Source organism: Spea bombifrons, chromosome 5, assembly GCF_027358695.1.
Source record: "Spea bombifrons isolate aSpeBom1 chromosome 5, aSpeBom1.2.pri, whole genome shotgun sequence".
Lineage (NCBI taxonomy): Eukaryota > Metazoa > Chordata > Amphibia > Anura > Pelobatidae > Spea > Spea bombifrons.
Genome location: NC_071091.1, coordinates 81,715,279 through 81,729,027, shown reverse-complemented (window position 1 = coordinate 81,729,027; position 13,749 = coordinate 81,715,279). Strand labels below are relative to the sequence as shown.

General features: G+C 36.2%; 1 protein-coding gene across 1 annotated transcript; it reads right to left on the bottom strand.

Annotated features, from left to right (window-relative positions):
* Positions 1-10,733: 10,733 nt before the first annotated feature.
* On the bottom strand, positions 10,734-13,524 carry LOC128497733 (transthyretin-like). The gene is made up of 5 exons (XM_053467895.1): positions 13,429-13,524; positions 12,421-12,516; positions 11,928-12,070; positions 11,544-11,679; positions 10,734-11,031 (listed from the first exon to the last, which is right to left on the bottom strand). The coding sequence occupies exons 1-5, from the start codon at positions 13,522-13,524 to the stop codon at positions 10,915-10,917; spliced, it is 588 nt and encodes a 195-aa protein (XP_053323870.1). The 3' UTR covers positions 10,734-10,914.
* Positions 13,525-13,749: the final 225 nt, after the last annotated feature.

Genomic DNA, 13,749 nt, shown 5'->3' with positions numbered 1-13,749 from the left:
TACTTTATTCTCCATTTTTTGGAGGTGTTTTTTTTTTTTTTGCCTTATTTTTGAGTGTTGTGAAGATATTTTCTGTTAAGAGTTTGATTGCTTTGTGCTGAAGAATACAAAAAAGATTTTTTTTGTTCAAACTAGTATTATATTTCACATTTTAGGGTTCTGTTTTCAGATTTTTGATCCTTTTGCTGACATTATATTTTAAATATCTGAGTTTTTAATATTTTGTTTAATTTCACACCAACAGTTAAATGCATGATTTTCACACTGAATTTAATGAAAGGCCAACCTCAGTGGGCTTTTGCTGCTAGAAGGTGCCTGAGCTGGCCTTGGAAATGCTTAATTCAGGAGAAATGTAATTTTATTTAACTATACCTAATACAAGACCAATAAAACCTTTCTCTGAGAAGCTCACAGGATTGGACCTTCATAATGTATAGTGATACCTGTGTAATTAAACTGCAACTCTCCTAAGTATTTTCCTGTGCAACTGGACGCACCATCGAGCCCAGCAGAACCACAATGCAGGGAACACAGGGGTTGGGAATTATTTTTAGGAATAGCATTTTATACATTTTAATGAACAACACTTTTGGGGTTGACTGTTCTGTTAGTGGTGATCAGTGGCATGTCTGTTGTCCATCCAAATGTGCACTCATCAACTTATTTAACACAAGTTAAGTCCTACCTTTCTCGTCTGTTATTCAGTGCACAGACAGTTACTCAACTTTTCTACACCGTACACAATGTTTGACTTCATACCACTTGTTATTGTTTACAGTGATTGGATTTTGTTAATATACTTTCTAATGCAAAGTGTGTTACAATTCTGAACATTTTTCGGATAGCTTGAAAAGTGAAATGAGTGGCTACATAATTGTTACCAGCTTTTGAACTACAGCTCCCATGATGCATTGACAGTGCTAGCCGGGGGTCATGGGAATTTGAACAGCTCAACCTATACCTTTTTGGCCATATATATATTCTATTCATATATATATATATTTCATATTAATGCAGTTTGATTGTAGTGCATTCTTCTGACAAAATCGAGCAAAAATCCTGCATTTTTTTCCTGTGCCTTGTTACTATAGAAATATTATAGTTAAAATATTTTGGAAGCTTTATGGGCTGATACTGTGGACTGATTACGTGCAATTTTTAATAACTGAAAGGCTTGTAAAATCTTTGTTGCACAAAGTATTTTTTGTTTTTTCTTTTGTGTCAAATAAATTACAGGCTAATAGTTTTGTTGTGTTGGGAAAGATAGCTCATCTACTAAATAGCAATAATGTCTCCACCTTGGATGTTTACATTTATTCTTTCGTGGAAGAATATGATCGAGATCTAATGTTGACATTATTGCATTGCATGTTTGATTTGAAATGATCTTTCTTTGTTATTCGTCAAGTCTGATTTTCATATTAAACAATGACTAAAATCAAACTTGAATTGCAGGTCTTTTGTTGCACTAGTAGTTTTCCATGTGTATATAAACAATATACTCCTTGTTTTTGCATGAATTACAGACTTGTCCCTTCTAAAACAAACAAAATTAATGCACTGCAATACAAAACATGCTAAAGGATTTCAAACAAAGAATTTGTGTGCTTACATTTGTTTATACTGAGGTGTTTATTAAATGCATGGAAATGAACCCAAGATGCCGTGTCATTTTTCCAGCTAAAAAATGTTGGTGTTTGCTTTAAGAGGTGCCGTTGAAGATGAAAGGCAGCATGGCTTTGTGTATATCCGCCTCCCAATCTTAATCCTGTTATTCCATAAAGTTTTTCTGTGTTTTTCATTTTTTTTAGGAGCATGGAGTTGGCACTCTTAGTGCCTAGCGGTGCTGTTATTTAAATCTAGCCCTGCCTTCACCAATAATGAATCTTTAGGACTGACATTAAAATTCTGTGATGACCAAGAAACCTTATTGTATATTAACTGAAGAGATAACACGTATTGTCGGCTATTAGAAGTTTCTCCTTATTTACATTCTGTAAAATATGTAGATGTATGGTAGAAGAACAAAGTTTTAGGCTTTAGTCAAGAAACATAAGTGCAGATGCAAACACTACACTTTACTGAGACGGTGGTAATTAAGTGGAACAGCCTCCCCAAAGAAGCTATGGAGGCCAAGACTGTTGAGGAATTAAAACATACATGGGGTAGACATAAAACTATCTAAAAACTATGATGAGACCAAGGACTGATTCAAATCAGAGTTTTGACATCTGGAGAAATGGGCAGACTAGATGAACTGAATGGTTCTTAACTTCTTTCAAATTCTATGTTTGCAACTTTGGACTATGCCTGTCCCTTGCCGTTCCAAGTAGAACGAAGGTGAGATTGACTGCTTTTATCTAGCTAGACAGGAAGTACAACCATACATGACCAGAACCAAAGGAAATTATAAAAGAAAAAAACAAAGTCATGGTGTACCTTTTTGAGGCTGACAAAAGCAGTTCCATAATGGGCCACTGGGTGAAAAACACAAATTGACTTTTTTTTTTAGCTACTTACATACCTATTGAGTGAGTTATTTTTGTTGAAATCATTTCTTGAAATTCCAAGGACGCAAGTTTTTTTTCTAAAAGACAAAAATTAACCATTGAATGGGGATATATTTATATCACTATTAAGATGAAACATAGCAGCTGCTTGCTTGATGGATGGTCGGTCTGTGTAGAGCTAAATCATACTAAAAACTAAAAAGCATCATGTACATGTACTGTCAACCTCAATAAGGTATTACGCAATCCTGTGATGTCTCTGACGGAATTCATTCAGACAACTATCCCCCCAAAAATGGCAAACTTTCCAAGATAGAGAAAATAGAAGCCCAGAAATAGATATGCTTAACCATGGCAACTTTGAACAGTAAGGATGCCAAAAATAAAATGGCCAGTTAAGAATGAGAGCTACCAGTCACTTTTTAATGTTCGTAATTTAAAATGTTTTTATAACTATAAGCAGAGCATTATAGCAGTTAACAAAATATTACTGTGAAGCAACATTTATTCCTAGAGTGCCATACTATAAATGTACAGAATGTAGGTTAAATGTAATGATACTGGAACATATAGTTACATTTTGAGCATCGTTAGTGTAAATATAGATGTTGTGTAGCACAAAGACTGCCTGGATAGTGTTTTCACTGATTTTGAGACCTGTTTAGGCCTCAAGCGGGCATCGTCAACAACAAAAACTACCTACAATACTACAAATGTTTATAAACCAGTATAAAACAGAATGTTAGCATTATTAACACCAACAATTTTCCCTCTGTCCCCGGTAAAGTTGTCATCTTCTCCACAGGGCAACTACACAAAAACAAACCGTTCACCCCACAAATATAAACTTATGATAACCAAATAAGTTGTATTTAAGGCTTTTAATGTACCAAAAGTGTCTTCAGCAACCACCTGGACTCTACTTTTATTAATACTAATACCCTCTTTACTAAAAAAAGGTTTGTTATAACCATTTTGAATAAACAGAAAAACAGCAAATCTGTGAGTTCAATTTATGACACAAAGGCAGAACTTAACTGTATTCTATAACTGAACTTAACTGTATTCTGTAATTGAATGTATATGGTTAAAAACCAGGGGTAACCTGCACGGTAATGTATTCCACTCACATTAAAAATTACTTCCGGTACCAAGTCTCGGTTACAGAGGGCTGGCCGGTCAGCTATCGGTACCCTTGTTATACCAAGCCACAAAAGACGTCCCTGGCCTCTCCGTCCCACAAAATATGGTATGTAATCAGGTATAATATCATAAGTGGTATGGTATCTTTACAATTGGTTAACCATATTTATAACATTTGTTTTGAGCTTATTAGACCTCACTCTTGGATTCAGTAGAGCCAGCCAACTCCAATTACTAAAGAACGCCTGCACCAATTGGCATGCCATAAACTGCTTTGAAGTCTATGCAAAATGGACTCCAAGATTCATTCACAAATAGATTTCGATCTAGACTTTTCAGTCCTTAAAGTGGAAATCTATTAATACATGAAAAAAAGTATAGCTTGCCAGTCAAACGTGGCAATAATTTGACAATACTATCATCTTAACTGATGTCTTTAGGTTTTAAGGTGCATTCCATGTTTGTATTGTATATTTGTATTTGTATACTTTATGAAGTATGACAATTATCACATGTTGTTTTAGCAAGAACATTAAATCCATTGTTTTTCTTTATTTACAAAAAATAAATTCCTCATTTTCCAGCTTTTACACATTAACGTAGTTGACTTCAGCTGTCCATTTCTAGTATATGCAATGTGTAATATCATTCCTTGTAGCTATAGCGTGCAGAAAGCAGGGAGTTAAGATTAAGGCTGACCGCTTTCCTCCAATCAGTTGCTGATTAGAGGAAAACTATTCATGGATTTATGAACACCTGCTGCATGTCTTGTGGTTATATTAGGTAGACCTAATGAGGGGCTTTTGTAATTATTAAACCAAGTACCATGGACATTGCTTGCAATAACACCAAATTCATTGGAGCCAGAACAAAATTATATGGAAAATAGTTTCCATTTGAGTTAAATGATTGATATCTGTGTATGAACCTTTTGATCTTAGTGGTTAACTATACATTAACATCTAAAGCTGGCCAGGGGGCATAACATAAGCCCTTGCTCCACCTGTTGTACACGTGCACCCAAAGTCCTAGAGGCATCCCAGGAGTGTCTTTGTGCGCAACTGGGCCCTTTGATGCAGACCTAAATTACATTTACTGCTAAGTAATTTAGTAATTGAATACATTTATTTATTACAAAGCAGCTACAAGGTGGTTATTATACCTGGGAGCAGTCCGCTTTTGATCCATAGTGAAATACTGCCAGTCAGCTCTAGTGTTGGCACGATGAATGCTGAAGGCAGGGGTCTCTTAAGACCCCTGTGCGCATGCTCAGAAAAGAGAAGCACTTTCCTGCTAATGGCAAGAATCGTTAGTAGAGGAGGCGGAGGAGGGCAGCTGCAGCAGCAGTGCTGAAGCTGCTACCTTAGGAATGCAAATTCAAGAACTCAAATGTGTTGACCCAATGCTCCAATACTCCAATCAATGAAGAATGTTCCCCTTAGCTCAATTGTACCAGTCTTGGGAGTAAAATATCCTCTGAATGTAGGGGATCATCATTGGCTTATAACGCTACCTTCATCAGGCCGCAGGACATCCACTTGACAATATAACTATAAATATCGAGTGTCATCCACAGCTATTGGGAGAGCAAATCAACCCCCCTTCCTTTTTTATACACATGGCATGCTTTCTCCTTTATTTTCCTATGTTTTTGTTTGTCTCTGTTGACACCATATAGTGCTGGGTAGCAACTGAAGAACTCAAGAGAGCTGATAAACATGCCACACCAATAGTATAAGACTGGACTGCTGCTCAGTATCTGGACTTTGTCTTCTGGAGGACTTTCAAGAACAGGTATACTTGTGGAAAATGTTTTATCCACAGGTATCCCAGTACTGCTCCATAGTGGATTTCCCCAATAAGTAGCAATTTAATGTATAATAAGCATATTTGCTTTTGGCCCGAAGTGCAAACTTCTTTTACATTTTTCTATGTTGAAATGCATGCGCCTTTTTACTGCCATGAATATTTCACTCTACACTCTATATTGTGCTTTATAAATGACAATATAATAATGCTTTAAGTTATGGAAGTTTTACATTTCTAGTTGATACCATCCCTATCTTATGACCCATGGTAAAATGAGTATACTTTTGTTTTCTTTAATGTGGGCATCTAGATATTCTTTTACCATGTAATTTAGTTAAGGTTCCTTTTGTTTATTTGATTTGTATACCCATGTAATATTCCCCATGTCCCTCTGTTAAAAAATAAATGGGTTCAACCATTGGACACCTGTCCTACACTCTTTCTAGATACAAAGTATTGTGACCTGAGTACATTCCCAAATACTATGATACATCCTATACAAAAAAAGAAAGAGGTGCTACATAAACAGAATAATGAATACGGGGATAACCTGTTCAACTAGATACCAAAAGCAAAGAGCAAAGAAAGGGTTTAAAGAGCAAAACCCAGATATAAATACCTGAAATGTATAATCAGGACTCATAATCAGAACGCCCTCCCCTCTTGCCTACCTGACCCGTCTGCTTCTTCTACTTTAGAATAGTTTTCTGTTTCGATAAGGCCGTTCACAACCCCGGCACTGATATGCGGGCTGATGTCTGGTAGCAGACTAGATACTTTACCTTTGAACTATGGGTCATTTATCTATTTATTTACTTATTCATATTGATACTTAGTATATATGTTACATATTTTTCTTCTATTAACCCCTTCACGTCCGGTGACGTACCTGGTATGTCATGCCCAAGAGGGCTCATCGGTTCTGTGGCGTTCCTGGTAACGTCATGCAAAATAATGAAACCCTGCATGCCCCCGCATCGCCACAATCGTGGTGAACGCGGGGGCACTGATGCTGCTGTCTGCCCAGGTGTCTGGGCAGACCAGTACAGCAACCCTGAGCCCCCTCCCCGAGCCTTTGATTGCTCCTTACAGCGATTTTACAGGCTCAACATGCAATTTCCAGAAAACCACAGGCAGCTTCAAGGAAGGGGGCTGTTTGTTGCTTGGGCCCCCACACCATACTCCTGCTGCCTGATCACTCCATAAGGGGATAGTGCAGCGTTAACCCCCAATGTTGCAATTCCGTTTTGGAAGCCCAGGCAGACCAGCAACAGCAAAAAAGAGCCCCCACAAGCCTTTTTCATCACTCCTACAGCATTCTGGCGATTGTGTCCCACCTGCCAGATTCAGTTTCTTGGACAGGGGTTTTTAATCTTGACAGGAGTGAGAATATGTAGAAAAACTGGTTCTGGACATTAAGTTAGAAAATGTTAAAATACAGAACTGCCCAAAGCCTACAAGCAACATCACTAATGTCTATTAATGCTTGATTCAAATGATCTACTTGGGAAACAGTAAGACATGAGTAATTTCCGTGTGATTTCTGAGTACAGAATTATGTATGACATGTTTAGAAATTGTTAATGCTTACTTTTGTTTTAAATTATTGAATTTCCAGAGATTGTAGATCAGGTTTCCCATATCACACAACAAAAGGGCTGATAAAGTGGAATTATTAAAAATATCCCCTGTCTCGAAAAGTACTGAAAATGTACTGTAAAATGTTTGGTAGGTGTTTAAAAATGTTATAAAGTAAGAATGCTTTCAAAAATAGACATCTTTATAGTTTTATGTTTATCATTTAACAAAATGCAAAGTGAGTGTACATGAAAAATAACAATCAATTTTTGGTATGAGCACACTTTGCCTTTGAAACAGGATCGATTTGTTTAGGCACACTCGGGCAAAGTCAAAGAATATCAAAAGTCATACACCATGGCATGACCGAGCACAGCAACAAGACACAAGGTAGCTACACTGCCTCAGTACACCAGGCAGAAGTTTCACGACACACAGAGGTTTCAACATCTTCTGTCTAAACTCTTTTGAAGAAGCACAAAGGAAACTTAGAGCAGCAGGTGACATCATACTACCTTCTCTTCTCAATCAGAAGATGCCCAGCAGTGCCATCAGCTTAGCACTGGCACACAACAGTGGGACCCTGGTACACCCATCTACCGTCTGGAGAAGTCTGGTCAGAAGTGATCTTCATGATGTGTTTTTTTCTTCACATTAAGTGATAAAAAGTAAAGTATTTTCATGTCTATTTTTGGAAGCATTCTTACTTAGCTCTAGTATCACGATGTATTAAAATGAGTGGATCACTATGCTGCTTTTCATATGATCCAGGTTATTGGTTTTGTATAACATGCTTTCTTTGGTAAATCTCATTCATAGAATTTCAAGGTGCAGTAAATGTTTTGTGAACATCTGATAGTGGGTTTATTTTATTCTCTCTGTTTTGGCTTTAGTCTTTTGTTTATACTAAAATAAAGATATATTTGCAAACTATGTCAAAATACCAAATGGCAGTTTTATTTGTGATCACATTCCAATGCAGATTTAGACAGGAATAGTTTGCGAGTGATTCCTGTTTGATGTAATGGAACAGTATTTTCATATTGTGTAACTTTCACTGACCATGGAATTCTGATACACAGCTGCAAACTCCCCAACATACCTTCAGCTGAAGAGATAATGCATTGCTTACTTTCTATGTCAAGATAACCAAACGCCAGTTTAAAAAAAACAAAAAACTTAAAAGACCATTGTACTACAGGTTAAGATTAGACTTAGTTTTTTTTACATTAATGTCATGGTATTGTTTAATGTGCTGTTTTCAATATTATCTTCACTGTCCATGAAAGTTTAGAACTCCAATTGTTCGTTGCCTTGCCTTGGTAACGCCTTTACCCCTCCAATCCAATGACTCACCAAGTCCTGCCATCTTCACCTGCGAAACAGCTCCCAGATTCATCCTCCGGTCCCGTCTAACCTGTCTATCCCATCTTTCTGTACTCTTATCCATACCCAACACCTATGCCTGACTAATCTCATCAACATAATATGTTTCTGTGAGACCATAAGGAGTTTAGGAGGTCAAAGAGTTGGAACTGTCTCATGGAGAAGAAACACATGGTTATAGGTCAGAATCATTTTTCTATTTTAGTGAAGACACCAGTGAATAAAAGAAGATCCAAGATACTTTATATTATAAGATGGGACATTTACCCAGAAATGGGGTATTCCCAAAGGTCAACAACAAAGCTAAATTAGATTATATTATGTTAATTACTATAAACAGGTTAGATTAATTATAGACAGAAATTGACTGATACTTTGACCAGATCCAATTTTGAAGGTGATCCTCCCTTTATCCTCCCTTTATACAAATGTATTTTTAAAACCTCCAAATTTAAATTGTCACTGTAGCAAATGTAAAGCATGCTGTTAAAACCAGCAAAAGAATTTCAGAGCTCCAATGCTGGCAAGATTTTTAAGATGAATAAACTGTTCATACAACATGTGTGATCTATCAGTGAAGCACAATACGTAGATCAGACCTTTTGTCCCTATTCCAGATGTATTTTGAAACATAAATTCAATGCATACTTAGAAAATTGTCACATATAAACATTTAGACATACATCAACTGTGTAATGAACAAACCTTGGAGACAGAAACAGGTGACATTAACAACAGTCTTCTTCAAAGGATTGTGGGATTTACAAGGTTACAACCTGGTACGTTAATGGGATTAATCTGAGGTTTCATTATACTTCATTTGCAAATTATTAATAATTTAATTAAAATGTCTCCCTTTATTTTGGTTAATTTTTGCTTGTATATATTTCTTATGCTTTTTACAAGAGCCTGCTTCATCCCTGTAACCCAACCCTGGCTCATCAAAGGTTCCTGGATGCATCCTCTCTTTCGGTATTTTGAACTCCCTGTATGCGGCCACCTTACCCACCTCTACATTCTTGTTCTGCTTTCCTTATAATCCTCAGAAATGTGGTTTTTAAAATTGTGCAGTTTTTTTTGAGAATCACGTTAATGATTTGACTTATAAATGATTTTCTTCTTCATAATTGGCATTGGACATGATACACAGTTTCATTTACCAAGATTCTATTTAGTTTTCCTTTCAAATAAGATATGTTCTTTTCACAAATATATATATATATATATATATATATCTGTATATATCAATGCAATTACAGATATGTATCAATATTCAATAGCAGAAATAGAGTACATGTTCATATATTATTTATCATATTTATAATATTTGCATCTAAAGGTTTTTAATTTGAAAGAATAATCATTTTAAGGCACATTTTTTCTTCATATTTTGTAACTGCCACTGACCGTGGAATTCTGATACATAACTCCAACTCTCCAGCTTATCTCCGAAGAAACAATAGCGATTTTCACGTTGAGTGTCAGAATACTAAATGGCAGTTTCAAGTGCTTGAAAAAAAATTCTTGATGTCATCATAGTGCAGTTTTAGAGGGGAATTTTTAGTTTTAGTTGCCTAAAACCATCTTAGTCAGCCATAATAACATTTTAATCTGTCAACCATATTTTAAAAATATGTTGTTTACTCTGAAATGTAGATACATGTATATACCGACGAGAGTTTCCCACTCTTTAACAAGTTTTTATGATGTCATCACATGCAGTTTTCCCATGTCATTAACAAATTAGATTGTACTAACATATATCATTTAAATGGTATGTACTTTATTCTTATCTCTTTCTTACTCTTTTGTCTTTTTCGTCTCTCTTTTTCCTCTCTCTCCCTTTCTTTATTTCCAGGGGCCAAAAAAATTAAGAGGCTTCATGGTGAAGAAAATGCCAGCCCTATGTCAGCCTGTTTAATTTATACAGATGTGCAGAAAACTATGAAGTAGTGATATAAAAGCAGAAGTCGTTTAATAGAGGTGCCAAAGAAATCCTGCACCTAGACATAAGTAACCGTAGGCTTACCCCTTTCTGCTGCTTCTCAAGGTACTCAAAATGTGACCAATGAGTAGCTACCAAAATAGCCTTAATACAATTCACATTAAATAAAAATAAAAATCACTACGGCATAACACTGCACTGAAACCACTCCTTGAAGAGCTTCAAAATATTTGGTTTCTCTAACTCCCTGTTGAAACAGACTTTTTAATTCTCAAAGTCCAGAACCAGTTGTGTAGTGTGATGGCCATTTTTGAGAACTATTTCAGTAGCATATTCAAAGTAAAACAACGTAGGAGCAGAAATGGATTTGCTAGTATTTATTAATAATTAAAGTCACTAGTAAACACTTAAAAACCATAAACGCAGACACAGCTGTAGTTCACACTCAGTATATAACATATAGTTGGCAATAAAATGAAAAGGCCACACAAAAGAAAGTTGCAGCCATATACTGGCTATGATGTGAGAGAATGGAGAATGTTTCTAGTTTCTTAAAATATGTGGGTCGGTGACAGTAGCTGTGCTTGAAAAGGAGGAAGGAGAGATGAAGACATCGATGTCATAGTGGTCATGGTTTTCAGCTTCAACGGAGAACACCACCTACAATACAAAGAAAATACTGGTTAGTTGCAGCTCTACAATTACAGTTTGGTTTTATTTATTCTTCCACATGATGTTTTTCCTGCTTATTGGAAGAATCTGGTAGGGAAGAGTATTAACTAGGATGAGAAATATTACTCTCTCCAGAATATATATTATCTTAAATATATCTTCATTAGAACTATAAACTCATCAGAAATGTCATTGTTTTAAAAAGTTTTTTAATTGCTACTTTTTAGATATTTATTATTAATAGTTAAGTTTTATGAATGCCTAATCTGTTGTTCCAAAATGAATCTACTTATCCTGTTCCATCTTTTCTGAAATAAATGAAGAAATACTTTAAAGATTAGTGTCGGCCCTAAATTAATGTTTCTAGTGGTTGGTTTTGGAGACTCTGTATAAAAAACAAACAATAGAAAAGCAACATATTAATCAATACTATAAACATGAACTTAAAACCATTGCTTGAAAGGATTTGGCTTCCTAATTGATAAAAGGTAATCACTTACATCAACATATTCATAAAATGAGGAAAAGCCTGAATTGGCCCAGAAAGCACTTGTTGCAAACTGCAGCTTGTATACACCTCCGACAAAGTCTTCTTCAGTAACAAAATCAGAGATTTCTCCATCAGCAGCTGTTTGTCTAAGAGATAAATATATATTTCAATTAAAAAGTCGTTTTGTTACAGTGCATTAACTTTAGAGCTTCCCAGAGCCTACAAGTGAAAATACTAAAGTATACTGAGGCTTCATCACATGTAACCACTAGTAACCTAGTTGGGTATCCTCTGTTTTTATGGTTTTTCTGATGCTAGCGTGTACTCTACCTTTTACAAACTGGTGCATGAACAAGCAAATCGTTTTTATTTTAGTAATGTTGATTTTGCTTACCTTGAGGAGATCAGTTTAAAACTTCCATCGTCATTCTGTCTAAAAAGTGTTACTTGTAGATTAGCTGCTGGAGTTTGTGTTCCGGAGTTCACAGCGTGCACCACCAGGGGGTTCAGTTCGGAAGCTGTGTTAGTATCACGTGCCTTCCATGGGCAGACAAAAATTGGGGGTTTCATTATATGTATACAAAACAGAAGTGCCAGAGAAATCCCTGCATTCCCTGTGATTAAAATAATTTCCGCATCTTGCTCAAACATTGCTACTCAGACTTTAGCCATTAAAGGGACCTCTATGAACATGCTTCTAAGATAATGCTATTAAGTGGCTACAGTGAAATGTAAGATCCAAGTTCCACTCATGACCTCATCTCATTATATCTTGTGATATTTCTACTTAAACTCCAATCTATGTGACCTCAAAACATGCACATAGTGTGACAGACAAACTTCTTTTTATGGATTAATTAGAACAGCAATTATTCAGTTTTACTTACTGATGGAGCCGCTTCAGAGAGAACGATCAATGCCGCCAGGAAAGCAAATACTTTCAAATAAGCCATTCTTGTCTTTGGTCGCAGTGATGCCAAACTCTGCCACAAATGTACGCTGAAATACAAGTGATATCCAGTCCCTTTATATAGGTGAATGTATTGACTGAAATTATCTGCTTGGTAAACAATAAGGCAATAAGTAACTTATACATGCCTCCTGAGTACAGAGATATGTTATGTTTAGAAATCATGATGTCTCTTATATTTCCATTATTTAATGTCATGAGATTGTAGATCAGAGTTGAGTTACTGCACCATCAAAAGACTGATATGGTGAAATTATTAAATGTATTCCCTGTCTGATAGTTGGAGTTACAGACGCAGCCGCTTTTCAGCATGCCCAGAAATTCTCTATAATCTCAGTGTTATAAATTTTAAGATTATTTTTTTTTAATTTAAGATTAAGAAAAGCAGCAAAATACTACACTTATTAAGGGCTGGGCTATTGTTGTCCCTATATATGAATAATTAAAAAAAAATCTTTCTTTAATGTGCAGCAAAGTTTTTAGACACTTATTGTGTGTAAGGAGATGCCCAAAGTAACTGATTTCTGTGGCACAAATGATGCTTTTTTCTAGGTTAAGCTTGACACCCCTTTCTCTGTAAAGTTGTAGCATATCGGCATGGTTTTTATCATGCTCTGCCTTGGTTTTACGTAGATGAGGATGTCATCGAGTATGGCTGTTACACCACTTAAACATTCATGAGTTTCATCTAGTTTCCACTGGAATTCATCTTGGGCTGATATTATCCCGAAAGGAGGACGTTTGAACCTGCATCGCCTGAAGACTGTGTTAAAAGTATTACGTTTGGAGGATTCTTCAGTGCACTTAATAGCCAAAATAGCCAGATCTAGCATCTTGGACACCAAAGTACTGAGCACCTGCTAGCTTGGGAGTGATATCTTCGAGAGTAGGTAAAGGATAATATGCCTTATTGAGATCGACATACCTGTAGTTTGCCTGTAAGTGGCCTTTCAGCAGTAACCATGTAGTTAACCCAATCGGCAGGCTCTGTAACTTTAATGATAACATCCTGCCTCTCCATGCTCTCGAGTTCTTGTTTATGGCGGCAGCGTAATACTGGAGGGATGCGTCTATGTGGGTGTACTACTGGGGTGCCTGTGGGTTTCTATGTACGGTACACTCACCAGGTAATGAACCAATTTTTTGAAGACGTCTGTGAATTTCTCCGTGATCGGTCGCAGAGTGCCCTGGGTTTCCAGGTTATTGTATTCATATAGTGGAATGACATTAGCTGAGGATCCAGCGT

Excerpts from the sequence above, each read along its gene's own strand:
- LOC128497733 (XM_053467895.1), bottom strand. The coding sequence starts at position 13,524 with ATGGAGAGGCAGGATGTTATCATTAAAGTTACAGAGCCTGCCGATTGG. Across the intron at positions 11,680-11,927 it reads TTTAAACTGATCTCCTCAAG|ACAAACAGCTGCTGATGGAG; the intron begins GTAAGCAAAATC and ends TTTATCTCTTAG. Across the intron at positions 11,032-11,543 it reads CATTTTATGAATATGTTGAT|GTGGTGTTCTCCGTTGAAGC; the intron begins GTAAGTGATTAC and ends TTTGTATTGTAG.